Here is a 23814-nt window from a genome sequence, read left to right as displayed (position 1 = left end):
AAATTTTAGCACTCTTTATTAATATCATACCGCTAAAAATTATTTTAATCATAGTGTTATAACTTAAAGTGTTTTAATTTCTTGGGTATGTGTCTATAACTTTTACTAGTAATATTAAGTACTAAGTTTTTAAGGCACTATATAGGTACTTATTAGTTCCTTAATTCAAATAGAATAGTTTAGTTTGAGTTGACATAAAAAAAAACCATTCTAATTTTATAATTTTAAATTATAATTATATTAAATATATTAAAATGTCATGTAATTTTAGAACTTTAAAACATATTACTTAAATATCGAAATTAAATTATTGTCTTCCAAGAAAAGTAATCAATCTTTTTAAAACATACCAAAAAAAGTAGATAAAGTAATTTTTTTTAAAAAAAATATTTAAATTTTATTTCGTATTTCCCCTGTCTCAATTTATGTGACTTACTTACACATTTCTATATTAAGTGACAATTGTATTGTAAAATATCTCCTCAATAAAATAATTTACAACCACAAAAATTTTTATTATTCAATTTAAATTATTAATTTTTTAAAAATAATTTCCTTTAAATTTCGTATCGAATCAAATTAACAGAATTATCGATTTTAACAAAATAGTCGTAAGGTACTCAATACCTATACATAGGGCATGTTGTTTTTTCCCATTGTTTTGTTATGTTAGTTTAAAGAAGACAATAATACTCTACTATTATTTTCCCCTGTCATGTGTCATGATCACAAAATTCAGTTTGTTGCTTTCTCTCGTAGCCACACAAGACAATGAGGGTGCATCGACCTCGATACGACACTCACCAATCAGCATTAAACTCCCACGCCCACGCCAACGCCATAAATCAATAGCCCAAAAAAAATAAAAATATCTGAGTATTTGTTACTAGATACGTATCAACGTCAATAAATTTGACACGTTCAAACTTACATAATGTCATCATCAGAGTTGCTCATTTGAACACATCATCATCTTCTTTGATTTTTCCAAGTACCACTATGCCTCCTGCGACTTCATTTTTTTTTTATAATTATTTGTGTTTGATATTTGCATTGGATCCTAAATTAATTTTTTCTTTTTAAAAATTTATCTTTCAATATTTTTTGGATTTATTGTTTTAATAAGATATTTGGTCAAATTTTAAAAATTTGATTATTTTTAAAAGTGTTTTTTCGTGATACAATAATTTGTGTTATGATTAATAAATTTTAGAATATTTTTAGGTATCAGTAGTGTTTGAAAAATTGTGGATTCTTGTGTATTTTAGGGAAAAACATTTATTAGCTTTTCGAATACAATTTCTTCTTGTCCATAAAAATATTCCCTTTGTTTATAAATTTGACATAACTATAATTTAGAACTATAAGATTAAAAAATCTTCTTTCATTTTTTAAACTATGTTTCAAATCACACTGGATCATTATTTTTTGAAACGGAAAAAATATTAATTTTCACCTAAAAGTTGGTCAAAGATCAACTAATGGAGTACTAATTTAAGACCACAAATTTAAAATTTCTTTTAATACTTTTTTAAATTTCGCATTGAGACAATATTTGACCATTAGAATAACTCACTTTTATTTGAATAATTTATTTTTTTATTTTAAAAATAATATTTAATTATAAATTTTTCCAAAACCAACTTCTGAAACCTGAATTTGAACAAAAGCTAACACATGTTCTTCAAATTAATCTTCATACATTTCAAAAGAGTTTTCAAATAAATATAAAAAAAAAAAACTAACAAAAGCCTACTTATATTTAGTGAGGGTATATTTGTCAATCAAAGCCAGCTCAGAGCAGTTCTTGACGTTTAAAGCTTGTGTTGTCGATAGTGACGTGGCGAAACTACTAAAAGTCGAATAGGCGCTTGATTCGAGGAAATCGAAGCGGACCACACAATTACTGAATGGAGTGCTTAGGTCATAGTATTTGTATATGATGAGGTGGTTTTATTATTAATTAGTATTGTTTTTGTTTAAATATAATTTAATTTTTTTAATTTATTTTAAAAAATGATTTTTTTATGTTAATATTTTAATTATAGCTTTTCAAGCGGCATGATTAAATTTATAAGATTAAAAATTTGGATTATAAAATTTAAAAATATTTTTTATTTTCTTAAATTTCGTGTTAATTCAAGCTAAGTCATTCTTCGTAAATCGGAAAGTAAATATTTTGGGTTTTAGTCTTAAATATAAATTTTTTTTAGTAAAAACATCGTTTTTGATTGAATATTATGATGCACAATTCAAATTTAATTGATATATTACATTTTATATATCGCAAAATTAAATTATATTTTTACATATATTTAATTTAAGGTTGTGATTTTTTTTTAAAAAAATCTAATGTCATATTTAAAAACTAGACAAATAAACTAGTGTACCATGCAATTGAAATGAAGTTTTCAGAGAATCTTATTAACTTAATAAGTTGGCTATTTTTTTTTTAATCCAAAGAAAAATTCCATTAAAGAAGCGAAATTTGAATTAAAACGAGTCAAATTTTTAGAAGCTTAAGCAAAGATCTAAACTTCACTAAATTACTAAGATAAATCAAATAGGGCTAAAAGTTAACAAAAATACGATTAAATTTATTAATAAAATCAATGCAGAAATCTCACATAGAGAAATTAAAAATTATACTAATAGTATTGATATTGATATATTGAGAAGTTGATCAATATTGATATTAATGAATCGATTAATGAGTTGGCTATTAAATTCCCGCTTTGTGGATGAAAATTTGATTTCTTATATTATAATTATTTTTTCTTCCCCGGCCCCACAAATGAAAAAAAAGAGATGAATCTTATAGACGAATTATGATCACTATTTGCGCCACGTGTCGCATGTTTAAGAGGTATTTGGTAAGCGGCTTAACGGAGACCACCAATATCATGTTGTGGTGCACGAGGATGGCATGTTCAAATATCGAACAATATTTGTTCACAACCTCGACGTGTTCACGTCACTTAGATTCCTAAATATTTGTCGGTTTATTTTTATTTATTTAATTTAAAAAGTTAAAGACTCTTTTTTTTCATTTGATTGCTAATATGTTTTTGTTACTAATTATAATTATTTAATTTAAGTGTCTATTTATTTTTTTAATTATTTAAAAAGAATGTTTCATTACTTTTTAGTAATTAGTAATTTTTTTAATTTAGATTTAATTTTCCATATACTTGTTTGATATTATAAGATTGATAACTAATTGATATATTTTCTAATTCAGACCATAAATTAATAAATATTTTATTTTTACGTTTGATATCTTTTTAATTTAAAGTAACAAATTTAGATTTTTTTTAATCTTCTTATTAAGTTAAGATATATATCACAATTAAAATCGGAAAAAACTATTTTAACGGGTGTGCCAACACAATATTAAATAAGTGAAAATGAAATGAGCGAGTGTAAAACTTAAAAAATTTACTACTCCCTCGGTTCCATGTTATAAATCATCCCTTTATAAAAATAGCTAGACCATAATATATGTTATTTTATAAAGTTTATACATACAATATCATATTTTGCTCATTATATCTTTATTAATTAATTAATTAATCTTAAAAATATATTTACTTCGACTAACCTTGAAAATCTACAGCTAATTAATTTCATTGGAGAGTAATTCATTTACTCCTGATTAACTACTTTCTTTAAATTATTTTTGAAAAATGAAAAAAGAATAAAAAATAATCTTGAAAGTTGAAGTTTCAACCAATTTCATCAAGCAAGATGACATTTCAAAAGTTCAAAAGATGTAAAAATAGATCAATTTGAAGTAATGGAATTTGAATATTTTGTGGTGTTGTCATATTTGCTTAAAGAATTTATATATAAAAATATTTTTTTAAAAACATTTTACACAAAACATACAGAAAGATAGCGGAGGGAAAACTTGAATTTTTAAATTTTTTGGATCAATTGATAAAAAAAAAAAATGACTCCGAAAAGTAAATTAAATAATTATCCAAATGCATTTATATTTTTTGAAATCTATCATATAAATCATTTGTTTCAATTTACAAAGTTGTCATAAACAAACATTAAATAAAGACATAGAAATAAAATTATGTTATTTCTTAATATAATTATAAAATAAAAAATGTCACTTATAATATAAAAGGAAGGTAATAGATAAACTCAAAGTGGGTCTTTTTATGAGAGCTAATACAAAAAGTAATATTGATGTTAGATTTATTATGGTATTTGATTTCTTTTGTTTAATAGTATTTGAAAATTTCATAAATTGTAAAAGAAATAAATTTAATTATGCTTGATAAATATAGTTTACTTAATTATATTTTATAGATATAGTTTTGTTTTCTATGAATATTTTCATTTGTATATTTGTTTGTCAATATACAAACAAGGTAAATATAAACTATAGTTACTTAATTATGCTTCATAATGTTGTTTGTTTATTATGGATATTTTCGTTTGTATATTTACTTATCAATACAAAAACAAGGTAAATATATAATATTATGTATTTATACATTTAGGAATTTTTTAGAAGTTTATTTGTATATTGTGTTTGCCATATAAGAATTTTTTAGAACTGCATTTGTATATTTATTTGCCATAATAATTTTTTATAACTTCGTTCGTATATTTTGGTTGCAATAGCATTTTTTGAAACTTTATTTATATATTTCGTTTGTTAATATACAAAGAGAGTAATTTATTATGATTTTTTCTTAAATATAAATCAAATGAATCAATAAATCGTACCTAAATAGTTAAAATAAACACATACAACATATGAATTTACATAATTAGAAACCAATTATGCGAATTTTAAGTTTACGTGACTAATAACCGAATAGATAATTTTAAGAAATTACAATGCGAATTATCAAGATATGAAATATATCTATGAAGCACTATGTACTATAAATATTGATCATTTCTCATTCCTTTTGTTTCCTATTTAATGTGTAATATTTACGTTAAAATTTAATTATATTTATATCTATACCATATAAGACTTTCATTTAAAATATATTTTATATTAAAAAAAAATCATACAAAAAATTTCAAATTTGCAATATTTAATTAAAACACAAATAATCATATTCAGTTGTCGGGTGTAAGAGATTAACTAAGTAAGTTACTAAGAGATAATACCCTGTTTTGATAGGACAAAGTAATTTTAAGTCGAAAAATAAAATAAAAAATAAAATCTTACTCTAGGACAAGTTAATCGAGATTTAATTATTTTAGAATAAGCTATCCCATCTGAACGAGCTATTACCTCTTAGTAACTTGTTATTATCTTTTTACTTCTAATACCTTTTAACTAAAAATTATATATTATGTTATATATAAATAGAACATAATGTTTAGGGTTAGAATTAAGTTGAAGTTAATCATTTTTGTCTCTTTTTAGTTATTATCTCTCATGATTATGTTTATAGTTTATGTTTGAATTACATCTATAATAGGTATACTTATAATTTTGTATTTTAAGTTTTACTTATGATTTATATTACTCTCTTCGTTTCATTTTATGTGGTACCATTTGACCCATTTCGGAGTTAAAGAAATAATTGAAAATTTTAAATTATTTACCAAATAATCAAATCGAAAAAAGTCAAACCGAACAGAAGAAAATCAAACTAAATCAAATTTATTTTGAATCGAATTAATTACTCTTTTATAAAATCAAAAATAAAAAAATTCAACCAAATAACACAAAATTAAACCAAAAAATCGAACGTACACCAAGAGAAAAATAACCCATGTGAACCCATATACAAAAGGTAGGATACATTTTTCATTTTAGTAAAAGATGATTAATGTTATTGTCATTAAAACCATTTTTTGCATACGAACACAAGGCAAATAATGCACAAATCTTAACATAACATCCTCAACGTAAAATTAATTACTCAATAAGTTCCTCAACTACTGTGGCCTCTGTGCGTCTTCCTCCTAAAACCCTAAACCCCAAATTCAAGAACTCACATAATAATCAAAATGCACATTTTCCTTTCGATTTCAACAAAATTATTACAGTCAAAATCCACATCCTTCAAGTCCCTCACATGGATTCCTACAGTTTTCTTACTATCCCCAAAGCAAATGTCACAGTCAACTTCCATACCCAGGAACCAACAGCGTATTCGCGACCACGGCTACGATGATTACATGGAAGTGGAGAAGAAAATTCGTAAAGTAAAGAAATTCCAAGAACTACTTCTTACTCAACCTAATTCAATGATCGCCATTTCTCGCCTTGATATGCTTGCTCGCCGTTTTGGGTTCAAACAATATGAAGCAGGGAAGTTTATTCTCAAATTTCCTCATGTTTTTGAGGTATTCGAACACCCAGTTCAGAGAATATTATATTGTAGGCTTACTCGTAAATCATTGCTTCAAATTGAGCAAGAAAAACTAGCACTTTTAGCTCAATTGCCTTTAGCTGTAACCCGTTTACGGAAGCTTCTGTTGCTATCGAATACGGGTAGGTTAAGGTTAGAACATGTTAGGATTGCAAGGAAAGATTTTGGTTTACCTGATGATTTTGAGTTTTCTGTGGTTTTGAAGTATCCCAAGTATTTTAGATTGTTTGATGCTAAAGAGACTAGGAATAAGTATATTGAGGTTGTTGAAAGAGACCCGCGATTAACTGTTTGTGCTGTGGAGAATGTTAGGGAGAGAGAGTATAGAGAAAAGGGTGGCGAAGAAGAGAATGTGCGGTTTTCATTTAGAGTGAATTTCCCACCAGGTTTCAAGATTGGGAAGTATTATAAGATTGCTGTTTGGAAGTGGCAAAGGTTGCCTTATTGGTTGCCATATGAGGATATCTCTGGTTATGATTTAAGGTCACTCGAGGCACAGAAGAGAATGGAAAAGAGAGCAGTTGCGACTATTCATGAATTGTTGTCGTTGACAGTTGAAAAGAAGATTACTTTGGAGAGAATTGCACATTTTAGGTTGGCTATGGATTTGCCAAAGAAGCTGAAAGACTTTCTTCTTCAACATCAAGGGATATTTTATATTTCGACAAGGGGAAATCAAGGGAAATTGCATACGGTGTTTCTCAGGGAGGCTTATAGGAAGGGAGAGTTGATTGAGCCTAATGAGTTATATTTAGCTAGGAGAAGGCTGGCTGAATTGGTTTTACTGAGTCCAAGGAAAGTCACAGTGGATAGAAGATTGATTAATTATGGAAAACAGGGAGGCGATGATGAAATGGCTGACTACGTTGAGAATGGAGGAGATCATTCAGCCGCCCGAGAGACAGTTAGAGAAGATTTGGGAGAAGAAAGCCTGGACTCTGATGGTGATTGCAGTACTGACACCGAGAACGCACAAAAGGAAGCCAATAATGATGATGTTACTGATGATGCAGAGGACACTCGTGTCACTAAGTAATCAAATTTAGCTCAGCTATTATAGTGGTTCTTGATCAGATTCCCTTTGCTCATTTGGTGTTAAATTATTGGAAAATCAGCTTATTCAGCTGAAATTGTTTTTTTTTTTGTATTGTAAATCTTCAGGCTCTTGATTTCTTTATTCAGCAGTGGGCATAAATATTGGAATACCGAAAAACTGGACTGAACATAATAATTTAGTTCTTCGGCCTGGTCTCAATTTTTGTTTGATATTTGAACTGAGAGAAACATTAGCTGCTGGTGTTTGCTTCTGCCTACTTTTCACAAGTTTGTGTTGCTACTGCCTGGAATTAACTTAGTTGAAAAAGAGGCTATTTTCCATAGCGTAGGCCTTAGCTGCTTGAATTACTTGTTTTACCTTAGCTTAGCTGCTGATGTACTCATTGCTAATACTTGTATTAGCTAAGCTGCTGGTGTAAATGAAAATGAACTAAGAGATCATACAATTTTGTCTTGGTGCAGTGTATAGGCATAAGGTCTTTGGCTGTTGCTGCTGAATTATTTGCTTAGCCTCTAGTCTTAGTTGCTCCTGCTGATACATGTCCGCGTCGATCATGCAAAATTGCAACCCATGTGATAGAAAAACAGCTGCTGCCTTGATGCATATGATATTAGGCCCATACCAAAGAACCGAACCAAATTAGAAAAGATGGAACCAAACCGAGGTAATTTCAGTTCGGTATGCACCTGTGAAGAACCGAATGCTCAGGCCATATTGAGAGTTCTTTGATTGCCAAATGAATTGGGGGATCTCTGTGTAAAACTTGACTGTTTCATTTGTTCTACAAGACAGCACCAATGTAAGCTTTTACCCCTGGCTACTTGAGAGCTGGTCAAGTTCCTCTTCCTCTTCGATGTAATGTAAGTTACTTCTTTCATTCTTGTACAATCTGTTTATTATAATAGAAATTAGATTCTGCTCTGCTTTTATCATCTTCAGTTGTCATGCTATGTCAGCATCAATATAATATAACAAATAATAAATAGTCACGAGTACAGGTTGCAAAAGCACCTGTAGTTTTGCCCTGCCTAGTTATTTGCTGTTTTTCCTGAGCTGAAAAACAAGAAGGTTGCATTGCGTCCTCCCTTTGTCCTGTTTCTCTACTGTGATCTTCCTATTTATGCTGTTTTCTTCACCTTTCTCACGCAAATATGTAGAAATCAAGACCTTGCATGCTCTGGAAGCTCATGAAAGCGCTTGTATGTTTTGCTATTGCCTGATATATCTGTTGAACACTTGCACTTCTTAGTTCTACATAATTTTTCTTGAGGTTTTTGAAGCTATTTCTGGTTCAAAAAGTCTGGGCTTCATAAGCACTAGTTAGATTACAAAACAATAGTTCATGTGTAATCACTAATCCCACAAGTGGGGTCTAGGGAGGATAGAGTGCCACTTTAGTCATTGATCTTTTTGTGCGCTCTCAATATCTTTGGTGGGAAAAAAAGGTGCAGGGTTTCAGAGTACTCCCCGAGGAGTAAAGTATTCTTTGAAAATATCCAATTGCTTAAACAATTGATTTTGATCTCAACTACTTATTTAATTTCGTTATCCCTTTATTCCATTTTCCAAATGGAGTTCTTCCCCTTTGTATCACTCACCAATCTTGAGCTTGATCATGATCGATTTTCAATTTCTTGCAGTTAGGTTCAATTCTTTGTTCAAAAATCTTGTATGACAAGTACTTGTGCGTGTTAGGGTCCAAAAGGAAGGAACTCATTGGGGATGAGGTAGTTGGGCCTTTGTGGACAGAAAAAATGAAGATATGCTTCCGAAATAAATGAAAAGAAGATAGTATTGGTGGGGCAATAGGTTTGGCAACGGTGGAAGGAGTAGATGGGCGGTCCAGTCTGTGTTCTGGCAGGTTTAGGCTGCTGCGATCAATGTTATTTTTAGGTCTTTTTTCGGAAAAGGGCATGTAACGTACATTACTTGTTTTGGGGAAGTAGTCTCGTTTTCTACTGTTCCCGTTTTCTTTATCATGATTAAATTGCTGTTTTTTTTCCGTTAATGGTCTTGTTGGCATTGTAGCTGGAAGAGTTGAAGAATGGTCAATAGTGTATCAGGTGAAAAGACGTAGTTGCAAGTGGTGAAGAAAATGGATATTTTAGATGATACCGTTGATGCTCAGTAAGGAGAAAAATTGGAAGATGCTATGCACGGAGTGACAGATGAATTTCAGGCTGGGTTGTTGCTTCTAATAAGTTCTCTTTGTAAAAGCATTACCTTTTGTTCCATTGTATTTTGTTATATAACAGTCATATCTTTGGTGGAAGCCATCTTAGTAGGGCGCTTAGATGCTTTACTTGTTGATTGGTGTTCTTCTATTTTATTTCTCTGTCATTTAAGGTTTTGAGTGATTGTAAACATTTAAGGTGAACAATTTAAGATTTAAGTGATTGTAAACAGATTGGATCTATCTTTTCTTATCTCATACTCTATTTTTATGGACAATTTTACAAATTCAAAATCATATTAAGGTGAAGTTTGCTTTCAAAAGCTGCTTGAAAATTATGATAAAAAGAAGAAAACATGTAATTTGAGGCGACCACGGTAGTATTTTGATTTTTGGCTTGCTTAAATGGTTTTTCTGTGAAATTTAGTTAATTTTAGTTGTTTTCTAGAGAATATCTATAAATTGACTGATTTTAGTTGTTTTTTTAGGGCGTATCTATAAATTGATTTATTTTAGTTGTTTTCTAGGGAGTATCTATAAATTGATTGAAGGATATTTTTGACTTTAAAGTAATTATAGGATAATAAATTTATATTTATAGGAAGGAAGGATATTTTTGACTCTTTAAACTAATGAGAGGATATCATTGGGCCAATTGAGAACATTTTGATTTATTTCACTTAGACATTTTAAATCCATTTCTGCATGCAGGTATGTTTGGCTACATGCTCCATCTATTGCAGGAGGGACTGAGTATTAGTATTTCACAAAATCAGTTAAGGAGTGCAAAAATTGATTCGGTCACGCGGACATGAAAAGTTAACTAAAAAACTGATTCGAATACACGGTTACGGACATGAAAATAAATAAAAATGTTTGGCTACATGCCAATTTGGCACCAACTAAAGAAACAAAAAAAGGAAGAGGAATTCGTACACTCCATTTAGTTCCTACGCCCCTATTCCCTAACGGCTATTGGTCTTCGTTTTTTAACTACTTGCCATTTTTTTTTCATTATCCCTTTATTCTCAATGGATTTCTCTCTGATTCACCAATCTCGATCGTGATCAATTTTTGAATCTCTTTGATAAAGCAGAAGAAAATGGTGAGGAGTAGATCGTCAGCGAATAAGTGGAAGTACATCAATCCATCTTACTATTTGAAACGCCCCAAGCGTCTTGCTTTGCTTTTCATAGTTTTCGTATTCGGTTCTTTCTTCTTTTGGGATCGACAAACTTTAGTCCGAGATCACCAGGTGCGCTTTTCTCTGTTAACATACTTAATTGTTACTTTCTTTTTTTTGATTGAGGGGTGGGGAAGGGGAAATAGCTAAGGTGGGGAATAAGTTCAGCTAGCCAATCGACTGAGCTGCTAAGATTTGCCTCATCGTTATTTTATTCGTTTGTTGCCCATTTTTTTATGGCTTGTTAATTGATTCTCTAGTTTGATAGTTCTCATTTTAATTTTGAACAAGTCTTGCTTTATTACCACAATAAGAATGTCTATGTTTCATTGGAGAATTTACGTGATTGAGGATGATAGAATTGAGTATTTGAGTGCCCACCCACTCCAAATCTGAGGTACCTTAGTGTGTGTTGTATCTGACTATCTGTGTTAGTACCAGTCCTCATTAATTTGATAGTCTCTTCACTGGAAGATTCAAGGTAGTTCAACTTCTTACTGGAGTTATTATCTGTAATGAATTGAAGTAGACCTTACGAATACCAAGACCCTTCTTAAATCAAATTGTTGATCGTTATTCCCAACACTAAGCATGAGGATTAAAGAATTCTCAGTGAGATTTGTTTTTTAATTATTTCAACTATTAAGATATCTAGCATTCATTTTAGAGATCTTCTAGTTGCTGCAGGTCTATACTTTTTTGATAATTGAAACATAAGTCGGGTTAAGGTGGAAATGACTCCCTTGATAAGGTTAGATCGTTTAGCAACAAAGAGCAATATCTTAATTCCAAAGTTGTGCTGGTCTGTAAGGCCAGAACTTGGAATTCTACTAAACCAGGCCCATGTTTAAAATAGAGATGCAACAAGAGGACTTCCAAGGGTCACTACCCTAGTACTAGACTCATCCAAAAGCACTTTTAACTTAATAATTCTGATGGGATCTAGTTCATCAATGCTGGTACGATCTCATCCATGGTTTATTACTTTACCCAAGTAAGGTTAGATAGTTTAGTATATTTGCTGCTTCATTTAATGAAGTGGGGGAGGTTCAATTGTTGGTTTCCATGATAGGAAGTGTGGCGTTCTTTAAATTCCTTAGGAAAGCAGATATTGACTGGTTTTCTGGTGATTGGTTTAAGTTTCTAAGTGAGAGCCTGCATGTGGGATTACTTTCTCTTTCTCCCCCTTTGCTCCTTCAAAAAATTGATATCAACCCAGAACTTTGGTTTAGGGGTAAGATGCAATGTGTGATGTGTGGGTTAGGTGCTTGTCACGGATTCGAACCATATCACAGATAAAAGCATGGTATTTCAGTGGATAAGAATAGAGGGGCTATAAAATCTCCTAGTTTCGAACTGTGCTTCAATGGCTCCCGGGGAATTTCCTGTTTATAAAAAGAAATGTAATTGATTTCTTCCGTCTTACATGTGATCATCAATTAGTTTTCAAAAGAAACTAAGTAAAAGGTAATACTCTAATGCTTTCTGTGTATTGGTGTCGGCAGCCTGTGGAAGTTTGGTTTTTTAGCTAGTAGTAGCAAAGTTCTAATAATGTTTGATTCTTAATACCCTTCAATTTTTATAGAATTTTTTTCTACTCTGTCCTGGGATCTTTTTGTGGCGTAGAAGTTTGTTGGTATATATACTTCATAAGCAAGCTAGTGGTTCTTGAAGCAGTTATGATTAGGACATTTTGAAGTTTTAAGTTCAGTTTGTCTTGCAATTTTTCAATGAACATGTGATTTCGCAGGAAGAGATCTCTAAGTTGAGTGAAGAAGTGATACGGTTGCAAGATCTGGTAAGCAGTTTCAGCACTTCTTTTCAAAGTCTGTACTGGTATGATTAATTTTCAACTCTTCTATAAATTTTGGCTTGTGGGGAATTCTTTATGCTTTAGCTTCTTATGATTTTGGTGATACACAGCGATTTCTCCTCCTTCCAACTGAATGAAAACATTACTATTTAGAATGGAAATCCTGATTTAGTCATCAATTCTTGCTATTAGGTTCAACTCTTTTTATCTTGTATGAAAACTACTCATGCATATTAGTGTCCAACAGGAAGGAACTCATTGGGAGAGAGGTAGTTGGGGACGGAAAGAATGAAGATAGAGATGGTGTGTGTAATCATGTTGCCTCATTGAAAAAGAAGAAGATGGTGGTAGTGTGGGCAATAGGTTTGGCAACTGTGATGGTGGATGTGGTGGAGGGCGTGCGGAAGTAAAAAATGGGAGGTCCGTCTGCGTTCTGGCAGTTTTACACTGCTGGCACCAATGTTGTATTTAGGACTTGGTAGGTCTTTTTAGGAGAAGAGAACATATATGAACATCACTTGTTTTGGCAAAGTCGTCTTATTTTCTTTTGTTTGTTGTTATTGCTTTCAAAACTCACAGGGTTTAATATTTAGCTCTGTTTCCTTCATCATGGTTTAATTGCTGGTTTTTTTTCCATTTATGGTCTTTGTGGCATTGTAGCTGGAGGATTTGAAGAATGATCAAAGTGTATCAGGTGAAACGATGAATTTTAGTCACAGTGATGGTGATGTGGGGAAGAAAATAGATTACACAGAGGATCCCGTTGATGCTCAGCGAAGAGAAAAAGTGAAAGATGCTATGCGCCATGCCTGGAGTTCATATGAAAAATATGCATGGGGCCACGATGAACTTCAGGTCAGTTGCCGCTTCGAATAAGTTTCTTTGTACACAGATTACCTTTATTCCATTGTATTTAGTCATTTAACAGTCATATCTTTGGCAGAGGTATCTCTGTAGGGGGTTTACATGGTTGCATGGGGTTTGATGTTCTTCTATTTCCTTTATCTACTATTTAAAGTTCCGAGTGATGGTGAACAATATCTATGCTGTACCTTTATGCTGACCATTTAAACTGCGAGTCTTCATATTTTTCTCTTCCTTCAATATTTTGTCAGAAGATGTTGAATCAACCTTTTTTTTTGTTTTTTGCTTCATTCCAATTATAGAACAGTTTAGGTCCAGAAATATAGTTCCATTGTTTTTGGTGTACGCTCTTTTGATCTAGACATTTTTGGTGTATATTTTAGGTGTTATTTATCTGAAAGTTGAGGAATAAGCTACACCTACCTATATTTCTATCTTATTTAAGTTAGTTCTTTCATTTATACTAAATAATATCTTTTAATCAATATTACTGATAAAAGTTATTTGTCTTCAAGGGTTTCTAAAATGCGTCCAAAAAGGAGTTACCTCAAATTTTAAATATGTAAAAAGTGAAGTCTCTAATATGAACAATATCTTATACTCGAGTTGCAATATTACTGGTTAAAAAAAGGTTTTGTATTCGAGGATTTCTAAAATGCGTCCAAAAAGGAGTTACCTCAAATTTAATATATGTAAAAAGTGAAGACTCAATTAATTGACTCCTACTTTACAGTTTTTCTCCAAATACTTTCTCTTGACATGAATGGTGTAATTTTGGTCATTCCAAAGTAACTGCCTCTTTAGCTAGAAAAGTTTTGTCTTTTCTTTACTTCAAGTTTGTCTTTTAGCGATTGATCTAATGGAGAATTCTATGATCTGCTTTTTATTGTGTAATAACTCATTTACTGTTATGTCCACTCTTTGAGTAAACATGACAAAAGAATCTAATGTTGTTTCTTGTCTCAAGAATCCTTTTATGTCAAAGTACGGTTAACACTAGGAGTTTTCTTTATGTGGGAAGATTATTCATACAGTTAGATCCTCGCGAAGTTCATCAAGAATTTTGAGTATCCTGGTAATGAAGATAACACTAAGATCTTATCTTGTAAGCTCTTTTTATGTCAAAGATTTGAGGGAACATTTAGTGCAATCAAAAGTGAAACTTCAATCGTCTGCATTTAACATCTCTGTGAAATATTAAACAATCATTTTTGGAGAAAGTAATTAATCACTGGAATAAGTATTTTTTGCACAAGATATTTCTTGTTCTTCTTAAAAGGGCACTGTGAGGTAAAATCTTGGGGAATTTTGTTTCTGATTAGAGTATTTAGGGCTCGGCTTCTGAGTGATAATAACTTTACGTTGAACAAATCTTATTCTTGATGGAATTGCTAGCTTCATCTTTGATTTTGTTCGGCTCTCTACTTCCCTTTTCTTTGTCTATATTTGACTGATCATTTGATTTATGAAAAAGTTCACCCTGTTAGCTTTTCAAAATTTTCCTGAAGTACACTTACAGGCAGATTTAGGCGGTCAAATTTATGAAGAGACAGAGGATCTGTGTGGAATTAATTCTCATTGACCTTTAATGGTGATATCTTATTTTATGACTGCAAGAAAGGAAGTGAAAATTTGGGAGACGGTTCAATTTTTACTTATATTTCAATTTTTTTTTGGTTTCCCATTCCGGTGTCCAGTAATCGCATTGGAGCCCGACTAATCCGGATTTGTGCCAGGTAGGGCTCCATTCAAGGGTAGCATTCCCTACCAAAAATTTTTCCAAAGCCAGGGCTTGAAACCGAGACCTTTGGTTAAGGGAGGAGCATCCCCGTCCCCTGCACCACATCCTTTGGTGGTATATATTTAAATTTTAAATCTAAGAGGCTGATAAATTTCCCTTGATACTTTTCAATCTTCTTCTGCTATGTGCTTGTGGTACTTTTATATATCATATCCTCTGTTTGACATGTGCCCGCAACTATTTGATTTTCGTGCTAAACTTTTGCAATGCCAGCCACAAACAAAGAATGGCGTTGACAGTTTTGGTGGTCTTGGTGCAACATTAATCGATTCTCTTGACACACTATATATCATGGGCTTGGATGAGCAGTTTCAGAGAGCTAGAGAGTGAGTTTATTTTTCTTTGAGTTTATCTTTCTTATCCTAGATTGAAGCTTTGTTTATGTTAATACCAGCTTTGTGTATGTGTACGTCCCATTTTCTACTTTATCTTATTTGGCGGCGATCCTTCTCTGCACACAATAACCATGGTTTGACAAATATTATTCATATTTTTTCTTTTCTTCTTTTAAAAAAAAAGAAAAGAAAAAAAGTTGTGGGGGAGGGGGATTACAAGGTGGGGAACTGAATTTCACCAACAAGGTGAAAATTCAGGTAGCCAACCTACTAAGCTACTAAAATTCCTCTTACTCGTGATCTCAATTTTGTTCTCAAGAAGAGAATGAATTGTTAAAATCTTATTGAAATATGAGCGCTATCACTAGAATCAAGTAATGATGTATGCGATAAATCTAAAATGCATCATGAGTTAGTAATATCTTTTATACTCGTCATCTCTATGATAAAAGTATGCAGGTATCCAAATCTCCCCCCCCCCCCCCCCCAGACTTCTTAGAGTTCTGTGTTCCGTTGGACTATGGATTTTTTTTTTGTGGCATCTTTTCTTCCCAAAATCATTGGACTACCAGTTACATATCCCTTTTACTTTTACAATAGCGCCAAGTGGAAGACATTTATGAATTTCCATATTTTTGAGCTTCAAGTAAGAGTTTATGCTTGTGGCTAACAAGGAACTCTGATGGCAGGTGGGTTGCAAACTCCCTGGATTTCAACAAGAATTATGATGCCAGTGTTTTTGAGACAACCATAAGGTTGCTTTATAAGGTTTAAGATGCCTTTGTAATGCATTTACTTAGATTTCTGACACCTCCTATCGGCTTTGATGATTTGTTTCCGTGTTCTTTACTGATTAATTCTCTGTAATTTAACAATAGAGTTGTTGGTGGACTTCTTAGTGCGTATGACCTCTCTGGTGATAGGCTTTTCCTAGAAAAGGCTCAAGATATTGCTGACAGACTGTTGCCTGCATGGAATACACCCACTGGCATCCCTTACAACATTATCAACTTGTCGCATGGGAATCCACATAATCATGGGTGGACTGCGGTAAACCCGAACTTTACTAAATTCAAGTTGATTTTCCCTGCAGTATAGCTCAAGTATCTCATGCTGGTGTTATTCTAAATTTTATTTGACAAGTCATTTGATGCTTTGCCCTGCACCCATCTTCCATCAAGGGCATGGAGGAAATTCCAGTTTTGGGGAAGAGTATTCAAAAGGGGAACTACATGAACTAAGAATCGTGCATAACCTTGAGAAATGCTCTAATATTCTTAAAATATACTTAAAGGGTCTTAAAATATAACCTTGAGGGAGTTGTGTATCCAATGGGAGAAAACATTTCTTTACTAATTTTTTTTCATTTTAAGCACTAGGACAGAATCCTCTTTTTCTGAAAATTGGTAATTCTTATTCCTCAGCATTAAGGGCTATGCTGTGGCCACCTCCAAAAAGTTATCAACAATGAGCCTCGGAAACTCAAACTAATTACAAAGATCCTAGGAAACCTACCAACTGAATTACATCGTCTATATTTCCTTCTTTACACCAAAAATGTAAGTTTGCAGTACAATTCTCCTTAATCTTCTGCATGGAGTACATCTGTCCTCGAAGCACCTTCCATTCCTTGCAATACAGAGTCCTCTTTGCGTACCAATGACTATCGTTTTGAAATCTGAATATTTCAGGTTCATGGCATGTACTATATAATTTCCAGTGCACTAACACACAGACACACACACAGTGTACATTTGCTGAAACTATTGTTCTCCCTGTTCTCAGGGCCATAGTATCCTGGCAGATTCTGCCTCTGAGCAGCTTGAATTTATTGCTCTTTCACAAAGAACAGGAGACCCGAAGTATCAACAAAAGGTATTCCCCGATAGTTTTCAATATATAACATCTTGATAGCTACTAAATTAAACTACAATATCAAATGGGCATGACAGAAATTGATTAAGCTACACAGACTCGAATCAATGTTCTGCTAGTGACCAAATGGCATAACGTTCTATTCCAGGCGGAGAATGTCATCTTAGAAATTAGTAGAACTTTCCCAGATGATGGGTTGCTCCCAATACACATTAATCCAGAGGGAAAGGCGGTTGTGTACTCCACTATAACGTTTGGGGCCATGGGTGACAGGTGAATGGTCTTTCATTATCTTATTTCCAAATGGTTTATCTGATAATGTGAACTGAGAATGGACTGGTGTCACCATATCCCTCTGTTCACTGGAATTTAGTTTACTTTGTTTGTTTTGTACATTATAGTAAAAGATGTTGTTTCAGCTTTTATGAATATTTACTCAAGGTCTGGATACAAGGAAACAGAACAACTGCCGTGGACCGCTACAGGTAAGAAGCTTAAGTTAAAATTGTCTTTATTTCTCCAGTGATATTATTATGTATAAACTAAGGTTAAGTCCATCAGGATACATTGTCGGTCCTAACGAAGTCTTTTGTCATGCATCATGGCACATATATAGACCAAGATGCACAATCAAGAAAGACATGAATTAGACAGAACATGAAGAAAAAAAACACTGTTGAGGGGGGACAATGACAGCATGCAATGTAATCTGAATACATTAAAACAGCCTGAACTTTTAGAGCTATTTATTATCATACCATTTGATCTATGTATATCAGAGTAAGAGTGGTTAAATTTAATGCCAAGTATCTGTTCGCTATTTTTCATCAAAAAAATTTACTGCTATTTTTAATATCATTCTGATATATACACAATCTCAAACCTGAGTGAGCATTAATGAAGGCATGCTTATGTAAGTAATACCATCCCTTTTTCCTAAAAGTACAAAACTTACTATCTTGATTAACAATAGAGTACTCTTTTGGTGTTGCATTTTTGTACTCTTGTATCTTCCAAGTATTACTCTAACATATCTCTAAAATTTCAGATATAAGAATCCTAAATTTCAAACAGTTTTACTTACTTAACTTTCTTGCTGGTCAAACTAGATTAATCAAAACTATTAAATTTAGTTGAGGATTTCCTTATGACTGTTATCTTGATTAGCAGTTGTAAGCTGTTTTGCATAAGCTATTTTAAAGACCAAAGAACTGGGGTTTTATGGCTTCAGTGCGTCGTATTGGGTAATTGTGTTTCCTTTGAGAAATGCAAAGTTAGCATGATATGCTCAGTGGAGGAACTAGCTATTTTAAGAAGGGGTGTAAAAATGTAAAAATATAAAAATATAACTCTTGAAAAAAGAAGAAGAGTCAACATATAGCATATATATAAATTTTTAACCTAGCTAAACAATGTAATTTTCCGGCGAAGGGGTGTCATTATCATAAGGTGGCTCTGCCACTACATATGCTTTACTGGTCTGAAATGGAGGAAGATGAAATTGGTTATTGCTTGAAAGTTTGTGTTTTAATTACTTTAGGACGAAAAGGATCAGAAATGTGGACCAAGTCAAAGTATGTCAATGCATGTTGGGTTTTATTTGCCCTAATTTCTTACCATAAATAGGTTTTCCTTTTAGGAAAAGGTTTTGAATTGAATATTCTTTTTTGGGTAGGAAAAGGTTTAGGACTCTATAAATAGAGGCATGTTCCTTCTAACTTAATTAGCATTCACAATGTAGTTTTAAGGGCTTTGAGAGTTTTGGTTAGAGGGAGAATTTGTGAACCTCTCATGTATTCCGAGTGAATTGGTTGAGGTTGTTTCCCTCTGTATTCTGTACTCTCATGTTTATAGTGGATTGCTCATCTCCTTTGTGGACGTAGGTCGATTGACCGAACCACGTTAAATCTTTGTGTCTTTTGGTATATTTCTCGTTGTCTTCTTACTCGTGGTTTTTCGAAGTTTGCTTTGCTAGCTTCCGCATTTACGCCTGCTTATTTACGGTCCTAACAATGCATATATTTTTCATGAAATTTTAACTGTGAAGGATGTTCTTTTACAATTTTTTGCAATCTCGGTCATATCAAATTCAATTCTTCTATTTAATTTTCCAAAACAGAAAAATGTGGGAGACTTCAATGAAAGGTCTTTCAAGCCTGGTGCGGAGGACTTTTCCATCATCTTTTGCTTATATTGGTGAGAAGGTTGGAGATTCTTTCGTAGACAAGGTAATGTATAGCGTCAAATGGGAAGCAGTGAGTTCTGGTCATGTGTGTGATTCTAAGATCATATTAATACTTTTGAATTCTGTACAGATGGATGAACTTGCATGCTTTGCTCCAGGAATGTTAGCTTTAGGTTCGTCTGGTTATGGTCCTGATGATTCTCAGAAGTTTTTATCACTGGCGGAAGAGGTATTGTATTTTGAACTTGTAGAGCTCCAAACTATGGTCTGATTTAAGTTCATTGTCCAAAAAACAAAAAGAAGAACTATGGTCTGACATAAGTTCTTATCCGACCATCTGTATCTCATTAAAGTTTTGCTTCAACTTTGAGTGTGAGTTTGTTTAGATTACATTGGAGATTATTCTGCCAAGTTTGGTTTGCTTTTATTCATTTGGTGGACTAAAATGTGAAGCATAAATTAACCTATGCCATATTCTGTATTCAGATTCTTTCCAGCTGACTTTATGAATCCCAAGTTGGGGAGAGGCACATTTTGAATGTTTACCTGGTGTCATTAAAAACAGCATTTTCATTTAGCTCCCGTATGTCCATACTTAATAATTCAACCTTATAGATTTCTGTCATAGATAAAGGGTACCTGGGAACGAAGGCACAGAGGATACGTTGTGGGCGTAATATATCATATAGTGACTACTTCCACTATTGCTCGTTAGTAACAAAATGCTTGAGTAATGCTGTTTTACTGGATCTATTGACCTCTTCTTGCAGCTTGCTTGGACTTGCTATAATTTCTACCAGTCAACACCTACAAAGTTGGCAGGAGAAAACTATGTCTTTAATAAAGGCCAGGTCGATTTTGCCACTTAGTTTATTAGTGCATAATTGTCATTGCTGTTTACATATGTTGATAAAGAACTTGTGGTTGTTTTTCCTCTTCAATGCTTTTCAGGATATGACTGTGGGTACGTCGTGGAACATACTAAGGCCAGAAACGGTTGAATCTCTGTTTTACCTCTGGCGTTTGACTGGAAACAAGACATACCAAGAGTGGGGTTGGAACATATTTCAGGCATTTGAAAAGAACTCGAGAATAGAATCTGGATACGTTGGACTTAAAGATGTAAGTACTAACTTAGACTCTTTAACTCTAGCTGATGATTTTTTTTCCAGATTGATTTGTCTCTTCAAATGATCTCTGTTGACCTCTATAAGTGGGATATTTGCCTTCCTTATTATCTTTTTTTCAATGTCTTCAGCATTGTCTTTTTCTTTGTTCTCCATTTTTGAACGTTTACAATTCTTAGTGAAGACATTGTGTTTTAGTGTCATTGTTAGGAAGATGTGTCTTCTGATACCCACATTCTTTTTGTTTTAAGTACCATAGTTGGGATATACTCACATACATGGATGTTTGTGTTTTCCCATATTTGGATTAGAATGACATGGGGCTCCTATTGGTGATTTTCCCTCTGATGCCTTTTCCATTGTCTAGCATTTGTGTTCCAGTGCTTTTCAGATCTGAACGGGTTCAGTGATTTTGAAATATAATTCATCTATCCTGCTTAGACTTCTGTTTCCTCCTTTTCACCTCAGGCTGATGCTTTCTTACCCTTTACCTAGCTCCATGGTTCTTTGCTTTGCATAATCTTGACCTTTTACTGGTGAAATTGTACTTTATTTTAATAACATGAGCAATGTTCATTTGTTGAGACGTAAGGTTGTATCTGGATCTGCTTTCTCAAGCAGACATATCAAAATGCTTGAGCACATGGAACCTTTATTCAGGAGAATTCCTATTCCACCCCCACCCACCCCCAAATCCTTTTATAATCCCCGGGACTCTCTGAGATCGCAAGCTTCTAATGCTGCACGAGTCATGACAAAATTGTGGATCAGTTTCTTGGCCACTTAGCCAAGCCAGTATCACTTACCTGATACCTTCATGAAAGCTGTCACAAGCAACCACTGCCTCGACATTTCAGTTTTCACCAAAGAACAATAAGACTGCATAACATGGTTAGGATCTGAGTTGTACTTGATACCAAGAATTATGACATTATTTTAAATATTAGGAATAGGGCACAAATTGGACTTCATTATATCAACAGAAGACGGTGCAAGAAACATTTGTAAAATGATCTTTTTTTAATAATTAAATTAGTTTTACTGATTCTCCTAAATGTAGTGAAATATATAGAGGTAGTATGTTACATGTATGCTTAACCTTCCCAGAAGTTTATCCATTTCTCTATCCAACAACAAGCTCCTTCGTTATAGCAAAAAAAATAATTTACGGAGTCAGGAAAGAAAGGAAAGCTTTTGAAATATGCCATAATATATAAACTTCTCATCAAGGGTAAAATGATAAGTTTAAGTGAAACTATCTTCAAATTTAAAAAGGTCATTTCTTTGAAAGGTAAGAACCGAAATACATATCCAAAAAAATATACAAACCTGCCACATGATATACTTTGCTTATTGTTCTAAGATATGGATTCAAACTGAGCAACGCCTCGCCTTCGATTTTGACTTTGATATACATCCTAAAGTATATTGCAGCAAGCCCCACAATTTTTCCTTTCGAAGGGTTCAATCTGGTACCATGCTAAAGAATAGGCTGATCCAAATGAAGTATTCAGGCATAAAGACCCCTGACCTATGGTCGTATCAGTTATGCACCCCACCTTTTTAGAGGTCCTATTACCTCTCTGCTCAATTTCCAAATGGAATTTATCACCTTGAAATACCACAACCAGACCTTGAATTTTATTTTAGTAACATTTTTAACTGATGTTCAAATTCTTTTGTTTAATCTTGAGATCAAAGAATAGGTTTCTCCAATTTGACATCTTGAAAGTTTTCATCACATTTGTATGCCAATAATATGAGAGAAACATTGAGCAAGCTGAGTAAAGGCACCCTATCTCCTCTGATCTTTTATTGCTTCTTCTCCTATTTGGCTCAACTTGTTGTGGGGAGTTATACTTGTGTTTATTTCCCAAATTGTTTTTTTCCTATATTCAGGATTTGATATTCAATGATATTTTGGGTACCTGGTTTTGCTGTTTTTTCCCAGGTTAACTCTGGTGTGCAAGACAACATGATGCAGAGCTTTTTTCTCGCGGAGACTCTTAAATATCTCTATCTTCTTTACTCACCTCCTTCAGTCATTCCCCTAGGTGAGTGGGTTTTTAACACGGAGGCTCACCCCATAAAAATTGTGAGCCGGAATGATCGAGCAATGACTTCTGGAGCTGGAAAATCAGCTGGACAGCAAAAATCATATAAGCGGCCGCTGACCAGGAGAGAAGGCCGATTTGGTAATAAGTAGGTCCTCATAGGTGGTTTAGTTGTTGATTCAGAATTATGGGAATCAAGTGCTGTGTTGCCTGACACTTGTTAGCCAGATTCGCCGGATTTATTGGACTGATGTTAGAGTTGAGCGGAAATGATTTCCTATGACCACTTATATGATTAGATAGCATCTCTATTTTTAGTTTTAGTTCTTACATTCCCTTAAAACAGCCAAATGTATTCAAATATAGGGCATTTGGCTGTGGGTAGCTCTACATTTTTGGGGCTTGAGCCAAATGTATTCTAATATAGGGCATTTGGCTGTGGGTAGCTCCACATTTTTGGGGCTTGACTATACTATTTGTATATCATACCTTGTTATTTCTTCGAAAAAGAATGTGTTGGGAATGTTTGTATATCATACCTTGTATCTATTTGATTGGTTTAAAATATTTGAGATATTTTTGAAAATTTATGATTTAAAATAAGTTACAAATATTTATATATTTATAAATCTGTCTCATTAAGATTGTATGAGAAGTTTAAAATTAAATTGATTTTTTAAGTAAAAAAGTAGATAAAAAATAGACCAAAAATTTGATACATAAAGTTGAGACAAATGGAGGAGTATCATTTTAGACAGTAATTTATGTAGCATAAATTGTGTAGTAATTTTATGACATAATTTCTCTAGACACAAGCATAAAGAATTTTTTTGTCTCATTCAACACAGAAGTAAATTATGTCTTTTACGACATAGCATGTAAGTTATAAAATTGAAACTTTACATATATCCATTTTGTGGAAACCAATTATGCCTTTTTATGACATAATGTTGAACTAAACTTTTGCTCTGATGTTATAACTTATTAT

General features: G+C 32.8%; 2 protein-coding genes across 7 annotated transcripts; both read left to right on the top strand.

The window, feature by feature from the left end:
* Positions 1 to 5851: 5851 nt before the first annotated feature.
* On the top strand, positions 5852 to 9842 carry LOC101251690 (protein ROOT PRIMORDIUM DEFECTIVE 1). Of its 3 annotated transcripts, none has more exons than XM_004241867.5 (3): positions 5852 to 7391; positions 7878 to 8276; positions 9445 to 9842. In XM_004241867.5, the coding sequence occupies exons 1-2, from the start codon at positions 5995 to 5997 to the stop codon at positions 7882 to 7884; spliced, it is 1404 nt and encodes a 467-aa protein (XP_004241915.1). In that variant the 5' UTR covers positions 5852 to 5994; the 3' UTR covers positions 7885 to 8276; positions 9445 to 9842. The 3 variants fall into 3 exon arrangements, with proteins under 3 accessions (XP_004241915.1, XP_025887354.1, XP_010322799.1); XM_026031569.2 differs by having other exon boundaries at positions 9112 to 9842; XM_010324497.4 differs by having other exon boundaries at positions 9057 to 9842.
* A 647-nt stretch (positions 9843 to 10489) lies between these two features.
* On the top strand, positions 10490 to 23412 carry LOC101262322 (mannosyl-oligosaccharide 1,2-alpha-mannosidase MNS1-like). Of its 4 annotated transcripts, none has more exons than XM_004242214.5 (14): positions 10490 to 10844; positions 12523 to 12570; positions 13246 to 13440; positions 15464 to 15576; positions 16275 to 16340; positions 16464 to 16635; positions 17371 to 17460; positions 17609 to 17733; positions 17880 to 17945; positions 19580 to 19688; positions 19776 to 19874; positions 20416 to 20496; positions 20597 to 20767; positions 22724 to 23412. In XM_004242214.5, exons 1-14 carry the CDS (start codon positions 10692 to 10694, stop codon positions 22976 to 22978), a joined length of 1743 nt encoding a protein of 580 aa, XP_004242262.1. In that variant the 5' UTR covers positions 10490 to 10691; the 3' UTR covers positions 22979 to 23412. The 4 variants fall into 4 exon arrangements, with proteins under 4 accessions (XP_004242262.1, XP_010322800.1, XP_025887353.1 ...); XM_010324498.4 differs by having other exon boundaries at positions 10496 to 10844; positions 16509 to 16635; XM_026031568.2 differs by lacking the exon at positions 10490 to 10844 and having other exon boundaries at positions 12533 to 12608.
* The last annotated feature ends 402 nt before the right edge of the window (positions 23413 to 23814 follow it).

Source organism: Solanum lycopersicum, chromosome 6, assembly GCF_036512215.1.
Source record: "Solanum lycopersicum chromosome 6, SLM_r2.1".
NCBI classification, from domain to species: Eukaryota; Viridiplantae; Streptophyta; class Magnoliopsida; order Solanales; family Solanaceae; genus Solanum; species Solanum lycopersicum.
This window is presented reverse-complemented; position numbering and strand designations above follow the sequence as displayed.

What these genes read in the sequence shown, in the direction of transcription:
- LOC101262322 (XM_004242214.5), top strand. Translation starts at nt 10,692, where the DNA reads ATGGTGAGGAGTAGATCGTCAGCGAATAAGTGGAAGTACATCAATCCA. An exon ending in CAGTTTCAGAGAGCTAGAGA is followed by an intron (nt 15,577 to 16,274) that starts GTGAGTTTATTT and finishes CTCTGATGGCAG; the next exon opens with GTGGGTTGCAAACTCCCTGG. An exon ending in TTTGGGGCCATGGGTGACAG is followed by an intron (nt 17,734 to 17,879) that starts GTGAATGGTCTT and finishes ATGTTGTTTCAG; the next exon opens with CTTTTATGAATATTTACTCA.
- LOC101251690 (XM_004241867.5), top strand. Translation starts at nt 5,995, where the DNA reads ATGCACATTTTCCTTTCGATTTCAACAAAATTATTACAGTCAAAATCC.